Below are 21111 nucleotides of genomic sequence, written 5' to 3'. Positions count from 1 at the left end.
GGGAAGAGGTTCAGCGTAGCCCAGCTAGGTCCCAGTGTAGTGGGAGGGGTGTAGGGGCTCACATCCTGCCTCAGTGGAGTAGGAGTGAGTGTGGGACTGTGTGTCCCCAGGTGCCCGAAACCCAGGCTATGGGCCTGGAGGGTTCCCTAAGGGAACACCAGGTTGAGGGCCTAGGCTGTACTAGGAATCCATTTGAGGGGGATCTCCTAGTGTTAGGAGACCCTGGAGCATCTGTAAACGGAGCTCCAGTGGTTCTGGTGTCTGGCAGTATCGCTCCAGTGGGGAGGGTGCAGAAGTCCGGATTGAGGGGTGAGAGGGGGATGTGTTCCCCAGTGGAAAAACCAGTGGGTCAGGGGCCAGCCAGAAGGACTGAGTCACCATTGAATGGCAATGGTGCCACCACTTCTGTCCTGGGGGATCTTCGCGTGCTGTCAGATGAACAGGGGTCGGGAGATCTGCGCCAGGCAGACTTTCACACGACACATAAGCCATGTGTTACCCTCATGGGGTTGAGGCTGTGTGCGCCCACAGAAGTCCAGGCAAGTGTTCAACCGCAGGGGTTGGTCCCTTGGTTGGAAGGACAGGTTCAGGATCTGCCTGACCTGGAGGGACATCTGTAACCAGTGTCTTGACCAGTTTGGCTTTCAGGGGTACCGCTCCAGTTGGTAGGGTGCAGAACTCTGGAAGGGGGTGCAGAAGGAGGGAGCCCTTGCCTCTGACCCCGGTGCAACCTGAGGGTTTAGACCCTAGGTTTGGAGATCAGTTGCTGGAGAGAGGTCCTGAACTGGTGGGAGAGTTGTGTTCTGGGGGGGCCTCTCAAAGGAGGAGAGTGCTGAACCCTAGTAGGAGAGGTAGGGGGAGGAGAGCCTCGCCCGTGACTTCTGGTCAGCCTCAGGGTGCGGACCCTAAGCTGGAGGATCAGTGGCAGTCTAGAACTGCCCTGATGAGGGGAAGAGTGGAGAATGGGTACTATGTGCCAGGGGCAACTACCCCCACTCTGTGGATAGGCAAGGACCAGTGGCATCTGGGTGGCCTAGGGCCGGGTCCTGGCCGCGGGCAGCTAGGAAGTACCAGTGGGGTAGCCTAGTTGGTCATGAGAGTTTTTACAAAGGGTACCACATGGGTTCACAGTGGCGTAGAACAGGAGGGTGTCCTAAAGTCAACAGAAACAAATTCAGCAATAATAGGAAGGGTGAAGGCACCAGTTTGGGGGTGACCCTGTAGAGAGGGCCATGCCTACCAAATTCAATAGCTGTTTTCTTCAGTGCAACTAACAAGCTTATTCTTGCAGTAGTAGCATCGATCCTTCATGAGCGACTTCCAAGGTATATCATTGATAAGGACGTAAGCGCTGGAGAGATGAGTTAAAGGCCGGTGTAGAACGTTGAGTTCTGACGTACACGCAGTGTAATCAAGATGTGTTCAACTACTCTCCATGTGTGGCTTGGTTATTGGTGAGTACCAGGGCTGGAAGGAAGCTATAACTGCTGACAAGATAGGGGATACGAAGCCCGTACACTAAAATCGCTCTTCCAGAGAGTTTGCCGTGGTCCAGCACACTGCTCGTGCGTGCCACATGTGCCTCAGTTGAAGTGCAGAATCAATGCTGGCACTGGTGGAGTCTCAGCACAGTGCCAGCCTGCTTAAAATGCTTAAAGATAATGACAGCGATACTGAAAGTCTACATGTCGCTGGACAGGAACTGAACGAAACAGCTTCTAATAAAATATATGGCACCATTACGCAAATTAATACGATTACGCTATGTGGAGTAAGAAAACTAAAGGTGGACAAGGAAAGCACACAGAAATAGTTCAGTAGACATTACACTGAAATTCACATGCTATGAAGCAGAGATTAACCAGGTGTTTATGAAGAAACAATTCAGCACAAAATCGGCCAGTGTTATCTGCTTTCATGTACTTGTAGTGTACAAAGATTTATCTCCTTCTCTAAACCCTCAACAAATCATAGTCTCAAAACATGCTGGAGAGCAGTCCCAGAAAGAGGGTTGGGTTGAGTTTGCCGAGTTTCCCCAGACGAAGCGGCCCAGCACCAAAGCTGCTGCCTAAGGGGCCCAGTACAACTCCTTAGACAGCCATAACATACAGAGCTCCGATGGAGAGCCAGGACGAGATCCAAGCTCCAAAAGTAATTAAGGCTGACCTCGAAGCCAGCACATCACAAGGCGCTAGAGAAGCTCTGTCGGATCAAGTTCCACAGGGAGTGCCTGAGAGACCACTACTGTCCTCCAATGTATATACGGCTGCTGCATTCTTAATTCCGCCAACTGTGTTTGATATTGCAAAAAAACAGAATATTGGTGATAGATGGATGGATAGAGACTATTGAAGAGTTCATAGATGCAATAGATGAAAAAGAGTATAAAGTATCTTGAGAAACATATCCGGTGAAGGAGGAAAGAAGCCATGAAAAAGAATTTACAAGAAGGTGAAAAGACATATGATCAAATCGAAAAGGCCTTTAATGTCAAGTTTAAGCCAGTGCCAAATGTGAATTATAAATTATCAATTTTAGGGATATAGGGGCAGTGAGTTTTATTTGCAATGCGCCTAACAGTGGCCCTGCCACTCAAATAAATCCACTCCCCTTGTCTTATTTCCTCCCTAACCAGTCAAGACTAAATTCTCATCGGCCTACTTTTGCAAACAATAGAGGGCCTGTATATCCCCTGCAACACGCCACTAAACACTGGCACCAGCCATTAAACTTTCCATCTTTATTTCCGCAACATGCTGGCCTCCAGTGGCAACAATCTTTTCACCCTCCACCACCTTTATATCAACCAGCCCAGCAGTGGCAGCAATTTCCTCAGCCTCCACTACCTGCCAACAATCAGTGGCAACAGCCATGGCAGGATCTGCCTTCTTCCTATGACCCTCCATACTCACAGTTCGCACACTCTAATAGGTACTGTGTACTAGACGAGGTAGATTGACTCGCTCCTATGGGAGGTCTAGACACTTACTCCCCTTCTATCATTAACGTCTTGGAGAATGCATTGACAACTACATCCCTCCCCACATGCCCTGTGGTGTCACCACCTACACTGTATCCCAATACACCAACTAGGGACAGTGTAGACCTACTTAATTTACAAACATCTGACACTTTACATGGTGACCTAATATATGGTGAGCTAAAAATCCTTAGCTGGAATCTTGCAGGGATTTCTAGGAAATTAGGCCTCCCGGAGTGGAATGCCCTGGTTGACGCCCATAAGATCTGTATATTCCAAGAGACATGGGCTACTGAACCACTGCACCGCGTCGGGTTTGTCACTTTCTTTACACCAGCTGTAAAACCCAAGGCAGGGAAGGGGCGGCCATCAGGGGGGCTTATTATCTGGGTAATCATCTTGCTCAACTGCCGGATAACCACAAAGAAGGCAGGAACCCCAGATATTCTTGGTCTTTCCTTATCTGGCCCACGTGGGGGAATATCTGCTGATCTCTACAATGTTTATGTTAGAGGATCTAAAAATTGGTGCATCTCACCAACAGTGACGGAGCTTGAGACGCAACTGGGGGTGCATAGTGGCCTTGGTCATACTATTATAGCAGGGGATTTCAACTGTACATACAAACCACTCCCCCTAGAAGGGATACCTGACCTAGGAGAAGAGGATAGTAGGTGGGGTATTCCTACCCTCTCTATCCCACCCATCAAGCGCTGGACTCGCAGTGCAATACACCTAAATGCACTCACTTTTGAGTTTGGATTAAGAGCAGCTAACGGACGCACACGTTCGGATCTGCTGGGTGCCCCTACCTTCAACAGAGTTGGTCACTCCACAAGAATCGACTATATTCTGCTGGATATGGGACTCTGGAGTTCGGTCGTCGATATGGTTGTTACTCCTACCATAGAGAGTGATCAGAACTCACTTTCTTTAACTCTAAAAAATCCTTGGTCCCCTGAAGCGTTGTTAGCCCCACTGAACTGCCCACAGGAGATTACTGTCTCCTCTTGCGGTAGGCGCCTTAAGTGGAGCAAGATTATGTGTAACACTGACACACTATCCACCATAAATGAAGTGGTCAAGGGCACGCAGGATGAAATTGGCTCCATCGACCTAACCAAGGCAGCAGATAAGGTTACTACTATCTTTGAAGCAGCCATAAAAACCATAGGGGACCTTTTCTGGGTGCAAGGGCCTGCTGGGAAACCTAAACCCTTATCTAAACCTAAAGGCAGGCATGATTGGTACTCGGCATCTTGCAGGAAGGCCAAATCATGCTTAATAGAGGCAGTTAAAGGGAAGTCCCTTCAATCAATTCAAACAGCCAGAAGTGAACATAAAAAAGCCCTGCGCCTAGCTAAAAGGGAGTGGGATGATGCCTACTGGCTAACCCTTAAGGAAGCAAGTATGAGAAAAGACTCCAAATGCTTCTGGGATACTATAAGGGCACGCAATAGACCAGATAGTGACCTTATAACTTGTAACATCCCGGGTCAAGCGTGGGAGGCTCACTTTTCCAAACTCTACTCTTGCCACAAAGGACTTAATGAGAGAGGGCTTGTTTTGTCCTCTCCTTACATTAACTATTCGCTTTTCCCCAGTGACTCTGATTTTACATTAAAGGAAGTGGAATATGCAATAAGCTCCATTATTCCACAAAAAGCTGCTGGACCAGATGGCATCCCTGGGGATCTGTTAAAATCTGATAGTACCAAATGGGGTAAATTGATCCACTCCCTCCTTGTTGCCATCTGTAGGGGTGCCCCCATTCCTTTATCATGGAAGGGGGCGGAGGTGGTCCCCATCCACAAGAAAGGTCCAAGGGATGATCCATCTAACTATAGACCGATCAGCTTGCTTGATATCAGCCAAAAAGTGGTCAGTAAAGTTCTCTTACTCAGAATCCTCAACTGGGTAGAAGAAAATAAAATCCTTACCGACTTCCAGGCTGGTTTCAGGGTAGGCACTGGAACGATTGAGCAAGCATTTAGGCTCATGATGGTTTACTGGAAGGTTGTAGTGATAGGCAAGGGCAGTCTTTATCTCGCATTTATCGATTTAAAGACTGCCTTTGACCTTGTCCCTAGGGACTTGTTGTGGAAGGTTCTGGCTGACATGGGGCTGCCCCAGTACCTACTGTCCCTTTTGGTTAGGCTACATCAGGACAGCTTTGTCCAAGTTAGGTGGGGCCCTGGAGGGGAGAAAACGGGCAGTATTCCGGTCGAGAGAGGGGTCCGCCAGGGATGTGTTCTGGCTCCCACCCTTTTCTCTCTGTACATCAATGGGGTGGTTGAGCATCTTCTCAAATTTCCATCTGACGAACCATCCCTGGCGGGTGAACGTATACCAACCCTCCTCTTCGCGGATGATACGCTTCTAATCTCCAAAACCCCAATGGGACTCCAGCGACTCTTGGACAATTTCCAATCATTTTGTACTGATCGAGGCCTGGTAATAAATACCAACAAAACAAAGTACCTGGTCCTCAATCCTCCAAAACAGCATGTGCGTTCCCCTACCCTAAACACCGAGCTTTTGGAAAGGGTAAAAGTGTTTGATTACCTTGGGATACGCCTCTCAGACAAAATGGATTGGACGCCTCACTTGGACAAAATGCTGCTGAACCATAAAAGGATCACAGGTGCCCTTTTAAGAGAGCAACGCTCCAGTTCAACAAAACCAATAGGAACAGTTCTTGAGATCTACGCAGCCAAAGGTGTCAGCTCTGCCCTTTATGGAGCGGAGCTTTGGGGCTTTTCATCTACCGAAGCTCTGCAAAGATCTGAGAACAATTTCTGCAGACAACTAATGTCCCTTCCACAAAGCACCCCACTGCTTCCTTTATTCATGGACCTCGGCTGCACCCAGATTGGTGAAATTGCGAAATTTCGTCCGCTACTATTATGGGCCCGCATTTGGCGGGTAGAAGAGCTTAGCGGATATGCCAGAGGCCTTAAAGAAATTATGGCATCCCCGAACTGGGACAAAATCAAGTGGCTAAAAGACATGCAAATTCTACTGACCAAGTTGGGCCTACTTGAATCGTAGCTAAGTAGAACCTCACCCCCTAAGCAAACGCTCAAAAAGCTCTACCGGGACTGGATTTGCTCCCAAAGACATTCCAGCACGTCTCTTGGCAAGCTAACTGAGGACTTCTTGATGTTTAAAGACTGCCCCAGGCGGGAACCCTATCTGGACACAATTGAGAAACCCTGTGCCCGGGCCTTGTATTTTAGATTCAGAACGGGTACTCTGCCATTGAACACTTTTACCAAAAAATGGAAATCCTGTATCGGCAAAACCAATTTATGTCCATCGTGCCTCGCTAACCCAGAGACTTTAGCGCATTTTTTGTTTGTTTGCAATGAATATGCTAATCCAAGAAGGGTGTGGCTGAAAAACCTATGCCGACAGCTGGGAACTAGGAGCCATGATGTGGCAATCAGGATACTTGTTTCGGACAGTTATGTACCCTACGCCTGTGCCCTAGCCAAATTTCTATCTTGGGCTTGGGCTATCCGAGCCAAAAAGCTAAAACAACCTGTTTAATTCTTTTTTTTAACTTTCCATTTCTTTTATGCAATGCTGAGCAAATAACTCCTGAAACTATTGCTTGGACTAGAGATATAGAATTTTCCTTCTTTTAAAAAGTAAAACTCTAATTGAAATCTTTTCTATATATTTATTGTTCTGCTTTTATGGTAATTAATTTTTATCGAAATAAAGCTTTTTGACTTGACTTGACTTGACTTGAATTATAAAAGATATATATTCATCCAGAGACCAGGTTAGACCCTTGATGAGTGTGTTTAAAGACTGGATGTTTGGTAAAGCACTGTAACTTCAATTAATTTATGATTAGGAGGCTACCCTCCTCAGAGTGATCAATGGATGTCTGTTGTAAGCATTTCAACGACGAATGCTGATGGAAACTGAGCTTGTATCAAGTCCTCAAGGCTGCTTGCGCTGACTAGCTTACATATCGCCAAGTGACTGACATGGAGCCGTAGGTGCCCAAAGTGCATCGGTCATGAGCATGAAAAGTAAGCCAAGGTACAAGGCAGAGGGACACAAGGTCCTGTCTCCACAGAAAAACAAAACGTGTTACAGATACGGGCTGTCATTTCCACACGAAGGTAAATGTCCCCCCATTGGACAGATATACATAGACTGTGGTAAAGCGAATCATTTCGTGACGACTTGCAAAGCGAAGATAAAAGTAAGTGTGTTGCAGCGTGAAGACAAAATGGCCGACCAAACGCTACATCAGTGACATTCGATGTACTCCCACAAGGCTAAGCGGTCACACCAATTGAGGCAAATAGACGCAAAATGATTGTGTCTAAATCATCGAGAAAGAATTCCTCTGGGTGTGTTTACAATGAAATGGACTATGACAATTGTGCAATATTAATGTTTACTGCAAAAAGGCATGCACATATGGGTCTAGTCGAATGTGAAAAAAAATCCAAAGTGAAGACAAATCAACATGAAGACAGCTGTGCGTCGATAAATATTATGCCTTTGGAGATGTATCACGAATTATCTCCGGTACCACAACTTTACGAATTCAAAGACTAAAGTATACTCATTGACTGCCTCAACGCTCTTCAAAAGTCAAATAAAAAATTTGTAGCCACGATGAAACTTAAGAAAACTGTGGTGAATGCACCTATTCATGTACTTCAAGGAACAGCTTCAAGTGTTTGCTGAGTTTCCATAGTGCTGCTGATATGGGACTGATATCAGTGAACTACACTATGAAGGCTCATCGTGAAATTGTAAGTCAATTTCCTTCATTATTTCATGGGTCGGGAAAATCCAAACATTCTATTTTGCGCAGACCGAGGAAGGAGGGGGGCGTGGGGCTTCCCGACATTCAATTGTATTACAAAGCAGCGCAACTCCGAGTATTGGTAGAATGGACACAACACGAGTCAGAAAAACACTGGTTACATATGGATCGGAGCATTGCAGGGAGGATGATCTGGAATTTGGTATGGAGGCCCAAGAGCGACAGGCCTAAAAAATGTATATCAGCACCCCCACCCGCACTACTTTGAAGGTTTGGGACTCGGTTTCCAAGGATGACAGGTGGACTACCTTTCCCTCCCCTTTTACGCCAATACACTTCAATCCTGCTTTCCCCCCAGCGCTAGAAGAGGGTCCCTTTGAGGCTTGGAAGGAGGGAGGCTGCCTTGCATTAACACATCTCTTCCATAACTTCGATCCGCTCACCTTTGACAATTGTAGGGGGAACTATGGGGTTGGGGACAATGAACGGTATCATCACGCACAACTACTTCACTGGGCACTATCTCCTCAGGTGAGAGACGCAGCTACACGGCCCCTCACGAAATTTGAGGCCTTTCTCACCAAGACCTCCTCCATGAAGGGTGTCATCTCCTTCATATACGGGTTCTTACTTTCCACTGTGATTTCTCCTAGACCCCGATACATGTCACTGTGGGAGGGAGTCCATCGACAAGAAATCACCGACGAGGAGTGGACGCATTTATGGTCAGATATTGCACAGTTTAATCACTCCTTGGAACTTAGGGAGGTGCACATGAAAACCATGATTGATTGCTACCTATACCCAGCCAAGCTGAGACAGATATTCCCTGGTACCTCTGACAGATGCTGGAGGGGATGTGGGCTACCAGGGGACTTTCAGCATATCTGGTGGGACTGCCCCAGCATCCGTCCATTCTGGGAGGAAATTCTTGCCCATATTAAAGAGATGCTGGGTTACTCCATCCCAACATCGATGGCTACTATCCTACTAGGTCTCCGTGATCCAAGTCTCGAACATCAGACTAAGGCAGATAAAAAGATTGTGTGGCTCTGCATTGGGGTGGCCAAGCTCACCCTGGCTGCGGCGTGGAAAAGGAAGGAGGATCCGGCCACCTCCCTCTGGCATTCGCCACTATGGAAGCTACTGAGTCTAGAGCGCATGGCTGACATCTTTAGGGATGATTTTAAGAACTTTGAATTCCACTGGGGCCCATTGGTCGCTTTTCTTTCCAAGGGTCTTCCGTCTGCAGTGTGTCCTGCTAGTGTTAGCACCCTCCACCTCTTCCAGCTATGAATCCCTGGCAATATGTGTACTTGACCTCCGTCTTTTTTAAGTTGCTACCACCACTGGGGAGGGTTTTGGGTGGAGAGGGGGTTCCATATTTTGTTGTTGTTTGTGTGTTTGTTCCTTCTTATCATTTCTTTTACGACAATGCCCACAAGGGAAACTACTTGGTGAAGCACTCCGATTGACATTCCGCAATGCGGTGGCTATTCATTTTAGCCTTGGGACTGTAGGCCACTATACGAGCCGCCGGGAGTGCGATTGCCTTGAGCCTTCGCAACTTCTCCTCTTCATTTGGCAGGTCGCATGGTATACCCCGTTTCTGTCCGAAGCTGTATCCTTCAGAGAGCTAGCTTGTGTGATAGGGGTCCTGCTTATTTAGGGTTTTGTTTTGTTCCACCATGTTGCATTTGGGCGTTTTGGTTTAATTGCTACCCCCGAGCGTGTGAAGATGAGCGGGATTGTCACATGTTTCTGTTTTAAATAATAATAAACATAACTTTGACAAAAAAAACATAGACGAGTTGCGTTTCACTTACAAGAAGCTGTTGGAAAGAAACTTCATTTTTTACTTATACATGACATCATTGAAAGCTCCATTGGTCCGACACCATGGCTTTCTCCCAATGTAACAGTGCCTAAAAGAGACAGGGAAGGAGCTGTACGCATAAGTGTTGACATGCGTCAGGCCAACAAGACAACTGAGCGAGAGAAACCTCACAGTCCGCACATTGCTGATATAATAACTCAATTGAATGGCGCAGAGTTCTGCTCTCGACTCAACCTCAATAAAGGATCTTACCAATTGGCACTTGAAGAAAAATCCAGGTACGTTGCAACCTTTTCTACGCATATTGGTTTGTTTTGCTACAAGCGATTGAGTTTTGGTATATCCTCTGCTGCAGAACTTTTCCAAGTCGTCATTTGACTTATCATATAGCCTATAGTAAATGCATTTAACTATAGTGATATATTGGTATTGTGGGGCTGCACAGAAAGAGCATTACAAAGCTCTTATGCAAGTATATCATTTGCTGAATGATGCAGCCTTAACTCTGAATGCTGACAAATGTGAATTCCACAAGAAAAGCTTGAAATTCTTCAGCCATGTCTTTTGTGATGGGGGTATGAAACCTGATCCAGCTAGCGTACAAGCATTGTCTACTGCAAATCCCCCACAATGCATTTCTATGATACAGTCATTTCTTGGAAAGGTCAATTACTGTTCTAGATACATACAAGACTTTGCTATGGTCATTGCACCAGAACTAACCAAAAAGTGTGTGTCTTTTCATTGGTCACGTGAGTGTGAGAAGAGCATCAAACAAGCCATTGAGAGCGCCATTGAAATGCCCGACTTTGATCTCAAACTCCATACAGAGGTTGTAGTTGATGCTAGCCTTGTAGGGTTAGGCGCAATCCTTGCACAGCACAAGGGACCGCAAACTGCCTGGAGACATATCGTGGTACATGCCAATAAGAGCCAGTCACAAACTGAACGTGCATACTCGCACCCTGAGAAAGAAAGTGTGGCACTGGTTTGGGCTTGTGAATAATTTCCATGTGTTTGTGTATGGAAAGCCCTTCACATTAGTGGCTGATCACCAAGCATTGTAAATGGTATTTGGGAATCCCACAGCAAAAATGCCTCCTCGAATTGAGCATTGGGGTTTGAGGTCACAAGAATTACAACTAAACGATTCTTCATCGTCCAGGGAAAGATCAGAAACTGGCTGATTATGCCCTGGTACCCCATGTAAGACAGTGGAGGATTACATCCAATTTATTGTGAAATCGAGTACACTAACTGCCATGTCTTTAGAGCAAATTGCCACTGCCACAAGCCAGGGTAGTGGCATGTCAAGATTAAAAGTTGTGGAACCAGTATTCTAGACCTCTCATTAATGACAGCGAGTATATGAAGTTCAGAAATGTAAGAGATGAACTTTCAGTAACGCAGGAAGGCCTCATTCTGCAAGGTACACAGATTGTTATTCACCAAAGTCTCTGACAACAAGTAGTCGAATCTGCCCAAAAAGGAGATCGAGGAATAGTTGCCACTAAGAGAGCTCGCCGAGATCGAGTCTGGTTTCCGTATCTTGACAAAAGGGTCAAAAAAGAATTGAAGACTTGTCACAAATGCAACTGTCTTTCATCTCAAGTTAGTCAGCAACCTTCGATTATGTCAGAATTGCCCCATCATGCTTGGGAGAGAATTGCTATTGATTTTATATGGCCCTCCAGAGACTGGACATCATCTTCTAGTTATTGTTGATCAATACTCACATTTTTCATTGGTAGAAGACCTTTCATCCACTACACATGAGCAGGGTTATTCAAAACCTAGATGGCATCTTTGTGTCATGACTTGTACCTGCAATCTTAAAATCTGACAACGACCCACCTTTTAATAGTCGAGAATTCAAAAACGTTCTAAATCACCGCAATATAAAGCATCAAAAAAAGCACTCCCCTTTGACCCCAGGCCAATGGTCTGGTAGAACGCCTCATGAGTACTCTAAAGAAAGCTGTTCAGCATTCTGCATTGGGGAAGCTCGACCTCAAAGGTGTTTTGAACACTATTCTTTGAGGTTACTGTTTGACCCCCTCACTCAACCACAGAGGAAACCCCTGGAACTATCATGTTTGGAAGAGTCATGACAACCAAGCTTTCCCAATGGGGGGGGGGGGGCTGGGTGTGACAGGGGATACATCTGCATTCATCTGCACCCTGAATTTGAATAGGTTGTGTCCTGCCCTCCCTCAAAGGGCTGATTTACCCCCTACTGATCGTCTGGAGCCAGGAATGGGCTGCAAGGGATTGTTGCACACTTCTGAGGGTTCCTTTGAAGTCACCCGTTCATCAAAGACATTTTTGAGTATATGTACTCGAGCTCTGATCACATGGTTTTAGACGCTGCTTTGGACTTGTAGCCAGACATTGTTGGCTCTACAAACTGCGCATTGCCATGAGGACTGCTGTGCTGCCAGGAGCAACCACCATTTCAACTAACTGCCTTGTTGTGTTGACCTGCTGCTACTGGGCTGCAGGACGGACTACCAATTTGCAACCTAACTGTATGTGCTGTCTGCTGCCTGCCACCTCCTTTTGTGCCCCGAAGTGCTCTCCAAGGGCTTGTTTACTTGCCCTCTGTTCTCTCGAGATCTCAGGGCCATCAAAGACCTTGTTGCCTCTTTTCTCCAAGACTTCTGCTGGGTGAGCCCATTTTACAAGGGCTAGCATGTCACCAGTGCTCCATTCTGCACCGAGGTAAAACTTTGTGCATTACAGGACAGTGCACCATGGGACTACAGTGCAGCGCTCTGACCAGGGGAGTGCCTTTGTGCATTGTAGGGAAGTGTTCCATGTTTTACAAACCAGCATCTGGTGAGCGTTTTTTCTCTAGCGTGAACAGCGTTGTTTCGCCTGGAGGCATTACCAGAGAAACAAATACGTCCTTGAGCATCGTGCTCACTGCAGCTGAATTGTATTGTGACCCTTACTGGCAAGATATCGCCACCATCAGATGCCACCAAGAACAAACTGGTGCGGCCCCTCTGCCCGTGAGACTTGAGGAACAGAACCCTGAAGACGTGTACTGCTCTGAGGTGGTACAGTGCAGCGTCTAAGGCTGTAGACCTAAAGGAGCTGCACAAAGCCTTCAAGGCAGGCCTTTCGACGACACGTTGTTCTGTAACATGTGGCGGGCCAGCATTCTGAGGCTCATTCCAGCCAGCCTCGCCCTCTGGTTTTAACGCGTATACTGCACGAAGCTCTCCACGTTGGGTCCCACTCCCGAGACATGACAACATTGTTAGCAAGTTACAGATGCCCTGAGGACAGTGACCCTGCACCCACAAAGGTACTGTGAGGCGGGTTGAGTCGAGCAGAGTGGTAAAGCCGCCCTGCTCTCCTTCACGGGTGGCTTGGTTTCCCTTGGGCAAAGAGACGCGATTCAAGCGGCCCTGGCGGGCTCCAAATTCGTGTGAGGGGCATTTCTTGTTCAGCATTGTCTCTGCTCTGGAGATGACCGCAAGAATGGCGCAGGGCCGTCCATAGAGGAGTACTGCTGGAAGACTCAAGCTCAATTACTGTTTAGCATTTAGTAGGTGCTCCTGCGCCGTACGTTTGGTTTCTAAATGCAATCACGTCAACCACGTTCACTACAGTTACCGTATGAAATGTAATAGGAGCTCAGGTGCGCTGTGACCTATGTTTTCATAGTAATTTGTGTTTTTCTCTGTCAAACCTGCATTATTTACGCGAACGGTGTGATTTAAGTTATTTTGGTCTTGTTTGATGTACAATATAGAATTTATTTTTTCATAATCCTGCATGGATTCCCTTATGTGGTTTACTCACTGTGTTGCTGCACGAGTGTGTTGCACAAATGCTCTGCACATTGCCTCTTTAAACTAGCCTGACTGCGCTGCGCCAAGCTACCAGAGGGTGAGCGCAGGTTATCTCAGGTGTGTATTTGGCTTACACTGACTAGAGTGGTGGATTCTGCCCGCCTTAGGTGCCTACCCTAGCCAACCAGAAACTCCATGTCGAACAGTGGTTCTTGTGAATCACTTGATTTCCCAGCATGCTCCTGCTGCAGGACCAGGTCAATGCACTTTATGTAGGAGGACTAGCCTCCATTTGTGTCTCAAAGGGAAGTGTGACTCTTTTTCCTAGAACTTAAATTTTTTTCCCCTGAATTGTAACTGTTCACTTCTCCATTTATATTAAGGCAGCTTTTTCAAGAAATATTTTCTTCATGTAATTTTCAATGTTTTTTCTATTTTGCAGAACAACAATCACATCTAGAAAATATGAATGGGAAAGAAAGCCATAAAGGTTCCGGAGGCAAGATGAATTTTACTAAAAATATCTACTTAAGGAAACGGCGCAGAATGCACATGAAGGAGAGACACTTTGCTTGTAATGTGTGTGACAAAGAATTTATCAATGAGACACTTCTTGTGAGGCACAAAAAAAGACACACCAGCCTCAGGCCATATCCCTGCGAAACGTGTAAAAAGTGTTTCACTCAAAAGGCAACTTTTTTACAGCATCAAAGAACACACACAGGAGAGAGGCCTTATCACTGCACAGTGTGTTCCAAGCGCTTTGCTAATAAGAAAGGCCTTGTACGGCATCATAGTGTACACACAGGAGAGAGGCCTCATCAAAGCGTACACACAGGAGAGAGGCCTCATCAAAGCGTACACACAAGAGAGAGGCCTCATCAAAGCGTACACACAGGAGAGAGGCCTCATCAAAGCGTACACACAGGAGAGAGGCCTTATCACTGTACTGTATGTGCCAAGAGCTTCACTCAAAAGAAAATTCTTCTTCGGCATCAACGCATACACACAGGAGAAAAGCCTTATCGCTGCACCTTGTGTGAGAAGAGCTTCAATCAAAAGGGAAATCTACTAAAGCACCAAAGAAAACACACAGGGGAGAAACCTTATCACTGCGCTATGTGTTCCAAGCGCTTTTCCCAGAACAGAGGCCTTATACGGCATCAAAGAGTACACACAGGCGAGAAGCGTTATCACTGCACTGAGTGTTCAAAGCGCTTTTCTAATAAGTCGACCCTTGTACAGCATCAAAGCGTACACACAGGAGAGTGGCCTCATCACTGCACAGTGTGTTCCAAAACCTTTTCTCAGAAGGGGAACCTTGTACTGCATCAAAGAACACACACAGGAGAGAAGCCTTATCACTGCACAGTGTGTTCCAAAACCTTTTCTCAGAAGGGGAACCTTGTACTGCATCAAAGAACACACACAGGAGAGCGGCCTTATCACTGCACTCTGTGTTCCAAGCGCTTTGCTAAGAAGTGGAACCTTGTACAGCATCAAAGAACACACACAGGAGAGCACCAAATAATACACACTAAACTGAACCCTATCACTGAACAGTTTATGCCAGGAACTTCACTCAAAATGAACGTTTCTACAACACCAATTAATACAAACAAGATAGATCCATTTTCACTGTAACAATCTTATGTCCTGCTTACCCCAAAGTAAGTTTTACTGGAATGTTGTAACTTAGCGAGGGCTTATAGTCATAAATTCCTAATGGCCAGTGTTCCAAGTAGGGAGTGTGCAATTAGTGTAATAACCCTCTGCGTACAAACTCCGTTGCAAAGCGCATACACTTCACACATCACTGAGGCACCATTTGCAGCTCTTGCTTTTAAAAAGCGTGCAGCGTGGAAAAAAAGATCTCTTGCGTGAAGGAGCACAGAGAGCAGATCTTGGGCCTAGCAGCATACCACAGTGGAAGAGGGGAGAACATTGCAACGTGCCTCGTAAACTGCAGTGCATCGGATTGCCGGGGGTCACAAGTTGTGCAGCATGTTTCCTCTTCGCATGCTGTTTGCTGCACTAGTTTCTGAGAGAGGCTGCAGGGCTTTACAGGCAGCTGTGGCTGTCCGGGCATGATCCGCACCTTGCAGATTAATTTATTTTAAAAGTCCATGCACTAATTAGCATTGTTCGGTATTTAAGGGCACGATGTACGGCATACTGATGTTTAAGTCCCAGCTAAAAGTGTTCAAAAGGCAAGCATAATGGTGTGCCTGTGCTACGTTTATTTAGAGAAGTCATTTCTGACCCTGCCGCAAGCATGCCAAGTCATATGTAATTGCAGCTCTGGTCACCTGTGAAGCGTGATTGCGAGCAGCCGTACAAGAATGTAAGGAGATATGATCGGTAACCAATCACATCCTTGTGTAATTTCTTTATAAATGTTCTGAGTCCTTCTCACTGCTAGTTGATTCTATTGTACCAACCGAATATAGGATTCATTTACCACCTCGCTCACGCCATTACATGAGGGCACAGCCGCAATGCTATCACACCGCCTAGAAAACACACACTAAACTACTACTTACACGTCACAACAACTTTTAGCTCACAGCTAGGGCTCTCAGCACAGCCCCCTATTCACAGATGCCAAAGTCCCTACTTGCCTCTCAGAACAGACTTGCGTCCATCTTCAGCCCAGGTGCTGCTCGCTCTGTGTGGTGTGTGATTACCGTTGGAGCTGCAGAAAGAAACATGGGGTCTTTTACCTTCCCATCATACCTTTTACCACATATGTTTAAGAGTTAGTAGTTGAACTGTAGTTATTGCAGATGTATGTAGACTTCTTTTCCTCAATAAATCCTTCTGTATCTTGCATTACAATGGGTTCGAATCAGCATTCTGTGCATTTAAGATCCCCTCCTATAGGGCTCACATTTATTTTTGGGTCACTCTACAGCGCTCAGGCTTCGGTAGTGAAGAGCGCTGCCGCAACCAACTGCAAAGCAGCTAACCCACTGAGCAGCCCCTTATCTATGAGTGCCGCCAAGTATAACTTGATTTACCTCTTGTAAGGAGTAAGTACTGTGTCCAGACTGACTTTTTAATTTCTTTTTTTCATCCCAGCCCTTTTTTGCTTACCTCATTCGAAGAATGCAAAATACAAAAAGACTTAGGGCAGGATGTACTAGCATCAGGAATACCGATTTCCTATTTGCCATTCTCAATGAGTCGCAATTTTGAAATCCTAATTCCTAATGTATGAAACTCTTTTGAGTTTCATTAGCGATTTGCTAGCAAGTGACAAATAGACCTACCTCATGCATATTAGTGAGGTAGTTCGCAATTTGAGACCCATTAGGAATCACAGCCATCACAGAGATGGCAGCCTGCTGAGGTCAGCAGACTACAATGTCTATGATTGGTTTTTAGGTCGAGCCGGGAATAAGCATCCGAAGGATGCGTCCAGGCGGAGACTTATAGCTGCCTGACTCGGGGGAATGAGGGACAAGAAAGTGTTACGAGCTTTTGCTGCCAGATTTGGGTGCGCGAACGCGTACGTTCCGTCCCGCGCCGTGCACATGCGCGCGCATATACACAGACAGACAGACACTCGCTCACACACACCCCCTCCCCCCCCACAGTCACACACACACACATACACACAGACTCCAAGACACATACACACACGCACGCTCACAAACATACACAGCCCCCCGCCGCCGCACGCGCACACACACACATGCCCCCCGCCCTCGCAGCTCAGCAACAAGGCGAAGCCCCACTCACCGGCTTCCTTGGTGCGGCGGCGGCTCTCCTCTCATCGGAAGCTGCAGGGCCCGGCAGCAGGACTCTTCCTCCCTCCTTCGGCACCGGGGCGCTGGGTAGGCTCCTGTCTGCTCCGGTGCTCAAAACAGCCGCGGCTCTTCCGCGGGAGGCGGGGTAGGCTCCCGCCCTCCTACTTCCTGTTTCCGGTTGTCCCGCCCGGCCTGCCTGACTTCCTGGACGCAGGCCGGCGGCGATCTTCGGTTTGTACCGGGCTGCGGCGGTGATGCGGGGGGACACACGAGGGGTAGCATTTTCGGGTACACTTTATCTTGACGGTGCTTTGAGGTTACTTGCAACATTGTGTTAAAAATCGGCACCTTGCACCATCCCTCCCTCTGCATGGAAACTTTAAATAAGCCTGTATCGCCGATCGGCGGTCTGCGCCTCGCGAGCACGACAGTCGTGACACGCACTGACTGCAGCCTGGGCTCGTGTACTGAATAAGACCCTGAGAAGCCGTACTCATATTTCGTAAACCCGCCACCAGCATCATCCTCGGATTACCATGAGCTGTCGGCCGTAGGTGTTGAATCTTGATGCGAGGCGATGGCAGATTCGCACACCTCTCAGGCAGGTGCTGTCTAAAGCGCGTCACGCCTGAGAGCCAATGAGAATGGCTGCTTTGTGCTCCCGAGAGCCAGTGCCCCCAGTCGTTTCTGCAGACTTCCGTACTCGCTGGTGTATGCGCCGATCTCTCGGTGGATACATGCGGAAACCTTCCTGTAGCGCATTGTGAAGTACAGCTGGTCTTCTCAGCGCCTTGCACCCAGTCTTGCTTACCCGCGGCACCACATTTTGGCATTATACTTCCTATCCTGAATCTGAATGACGCCATCTCTGTACCATTGAATCTCAAACCCACCCTCGATTTACTAACCAAACCGGGGTACGGGGCCTATTTCCCTCCCTTGCATTAGAACCAATACACCTTTGCTGCGCCGTTTGCACACGCGTGCCACGTGACATTTGGGCGCCCTGATGTTCTGATGTTTCTTTAGGGAAACGCGCTCAACGTCATTGACTGTTGGTTTCTCTGCAATTTACTTTGAATTGGCCTTCTCACGCACAGAATGTGTACCGTATGGCCACCGCACCGAATGTACGTATTGTATTGTAATTGCATTTATATAGCGCTTACTAGCTCTGACGAAGCTTCAAAGCGCTTTACGTAGACTGACTATTGTGCTGAACGTACTGTAATGTTCGGTCCTTAGCCAATGCATCGAATGTGCATCCAGAGAATCCCTGAGTCCGAGTGGATATAAGAAGTAACTGGTCGACTTGAACCATTCACGTCAGCACAAATTTCACATCCTACTCTCCATGGGGAGTTCTTTATTTAATCGGCATAGCTTGCGGCCCTTGCCGCTGCACTGGTTGTGCAGCCTCTCCATGTGCAGTGGAGATGTGCAGCGCGGGAAAATTGTGTGTTTCCTACTGCACTGAATGCTCCCCTGGGGCGTAGCTATCATAGGAGCTGCAGTTGCAATTAGTACCTTTTTAAATTATTAAATTAGGAGGTGGGCGGTCATTATTGTTGCTTGTTTTAGGGTCTAGTGCACCCTTGCTGCACCACTGATGCATCCTTCCCACCCCTCCGCCTCCACTCCCCGTTACTGCATTGGGATTTTTTCAGTGCTTAATTTGTAAAAAATATATATATATAATTGCCGGGGCTCTTGTCAGCTTGCACTACACATTGCCCCTGTCATCCTGCCAACTACTAGCCATCACATTTCTGCAAGTATGACAATTCAGACTATTCCGGGCCCCAAAAGCTGTAAGTATGGCTTGAGCGACAGGTAATAGTCATTTTTTATGTATATTAAATTAAAAATTACCTGAGGTTGTGGTCATCTCTAAATTATCCAGACAGCGCCACATTGAGACAGACTTTCTCCAGCGCCGGTGTTGACAAGTTAGCGATGGTGCTGAGTACCGTAATCCACCGGCTCAAATTAAGCACTGGATTTATTCTTCGTTTAACCGTGGATGCTCATCCATGCTACTCTTATTGTTTGACCTCAAATACTGCTGCACAGAATGGGTAAAACCCTTCATTACTACTTTGACTGTGGGGATCACTCCTCTAATTTGGGCTCCTTTAGACGTGGGTACTTATGCCTGCTTTGGTGAATGGGGAGGTGGCCTTATTCAATAAATGAGGGTCCCTTCCTACCCGTGCTGGATGGAGGTACCTGCTGCACTGAATCAGGGGTTGCTCTCCCTTTGTAACTAACAGACCGCTCTCCCATGACACCCACAGAGTGAGGGCCAGTTTCCAGGTCTGGAATGCTCTTTTGGCTTCCTCAGGGCACTTCCCCGGCGAGATGGAGCCTCTGGTGGCTGCTTTTAGGGCAGGGGCCTGCTGTTGAGACCCCTGTCACTTCCTCCAGAGGTAAATACAGCAGAGGGCGAGATGGGGGGGGGTTAAGCTTTGGGAAGGAAGAATGGCTGATTTTAACATTTATTTGTGCATGGTTGCTTTTTGTTGCCAGTCCTTTCTCCATCCTATTGTTCCCAACGTTTGTCGGTATGCAGGAGTTCACCTATTCTCGCCTGCGCTCTTATTATGGCGATGCCTCCCTGAAAGTCCCCATGGCAAGTCCCCGTTGTAAGTCCCAGTTGTGGTATTGTGTACTGTGAAAAATCTTTGCTGAGTCTGGCCACACCCTTGAGCCGAGTTCAAAGCTGAAACTCGTTGCATCCGTCAGCTGTCAGGTCCTTGGGTTCCCAGATTGCTTTAGCTCCCTTTGTGTCCCAAGAGCCCCTGGCATGTTCAATAACGCATTTTATGGTAAACACTAGGGTCAAAAGTTTGATAAAAACCATTGCTCTCTTCTGTGACCGTCTGCCTGCCTGACCGCCCATCTGTCTGTCTGATTCAGGAGTGCATACGTTTCTCAAATGTTGCGGTTGTGATAGAGAGTGGGGTTGGAAGAAGAAAATAAAGGGATTGGCTGGTGGGACTAGATCACTCCAATGTAAGTAATAACACATATAGTATGTTGTAAATAGTCTTATGGGGGTCACACATGAACTATTTGGAGGAAAATGGTTCACTTTAATAAAAGAAATCCTGAGATATAACTCACTTCCTTGCGTCATGAATATATATGAGTTGGGATTTTTCCTTAGACCAAAATACCTTTGAGCTGTCCTCTATTATGAAGAAGTAAAGCCGCGGAAGGAGGGCTCTCCTTACTTGCCCTTTGGCTCTGTTTCGGCCTCTCGCCCCTCGAAAAGGGCACCATCCTGCCAGGGCTCCCCCAGCTTATACTGAATGTCCCCTGCCAGGTTGGCTGCATTCCTGAAGCATTTGGATTCGCTTGAATTAGACATGTCATTTCGAGCATTATAGGATTACTTGGTTCAGGCAGCTGCGAGTTCACTGTGTGGGGTGGCGCAGGGATGGTTGTGCAGGGGTGAAGTGGGACAGAGGGACACCGTCTGTCGTCATTGTCTGATGTAGAGTTGATGCTATCAAATTTCAAAAACCTTCATATAGAACCACTTTCATCGCTTAAAAACATAAAATAATTATCAGGGGTAGTAAGCGTTATATAAATGCAATTACAATTAAGTTGTGGTATCTGTCCTGTCTCTAAAAACGTGCTTTGCACCGTCCTGCATGCTGAATTTCAAGAAGAGCTTAAACATCTCCCATTGATGAAGCAGCCCCCGCCTCTGAAATGGCCCGTACACCCACATGCCTCCCAAGAGCACTCCTGACTGGTGGCTGAGTGAGAGCCCCTGACCTGAGACAGGAGGAGCACTCCTGACTGGTGGCTGAGTGAGAGAGCCCCTGACCTGAGACAGGAGGAGCACTCCTGACTGGTGGCTGAGTGAGAGCCCCTGACCTGAGACAGGAGGAGCACTCCTGACTGGTGGCTGAGTGAGAGAGCCCCTG

The 21111-nt window shown here is 47.2% G+C and overlaps 1 protein-coding gene across 1 annotated transcript in view; it reads left to right on the top strand.

Annotated features, from left to right (window-relative positions):
• LOC147665988 (uncharacterized) overlaps positions 1–15062 on the top strand; it is a 76317-nt gene extending 61255 nt beyond the window's left edge. Inside the window, exon 2 of the mRNA XM_086949345.1 lies at positions 13861–15062. Within this exon, the coding sequence (XP_086805471.1) occupies positions 13861–15062 (1202 nt within the window). The remainder of the gene's footprint in view (positions 1–13860) is intronic.
• The last annotated feature ends 6049 nt before the right edge of the window (positions 15063–21111 follow it).

This window comes from Lissotriton vulgaris, unplaced genomic scaffold (assembly GCF_964263255.1).
Source record: "Lissotriton vulgaris unplaced genomic scaffold, aLisVul1.2 SCAFFOLD_1095, whole genome shotgun sequence".
Classification (NCBI taxonomy): domain Eukaryota; kingdom Metazoa; phylum Chordata; class Amphibia; order Caudata; family Salamandridae; genus Lissotriton; species Lissotriton vulgaris.
Note: the sequence above shows the minus strand (reverse complement) of the source record. Positions and strands in the feature narration are given on the sequence as shown.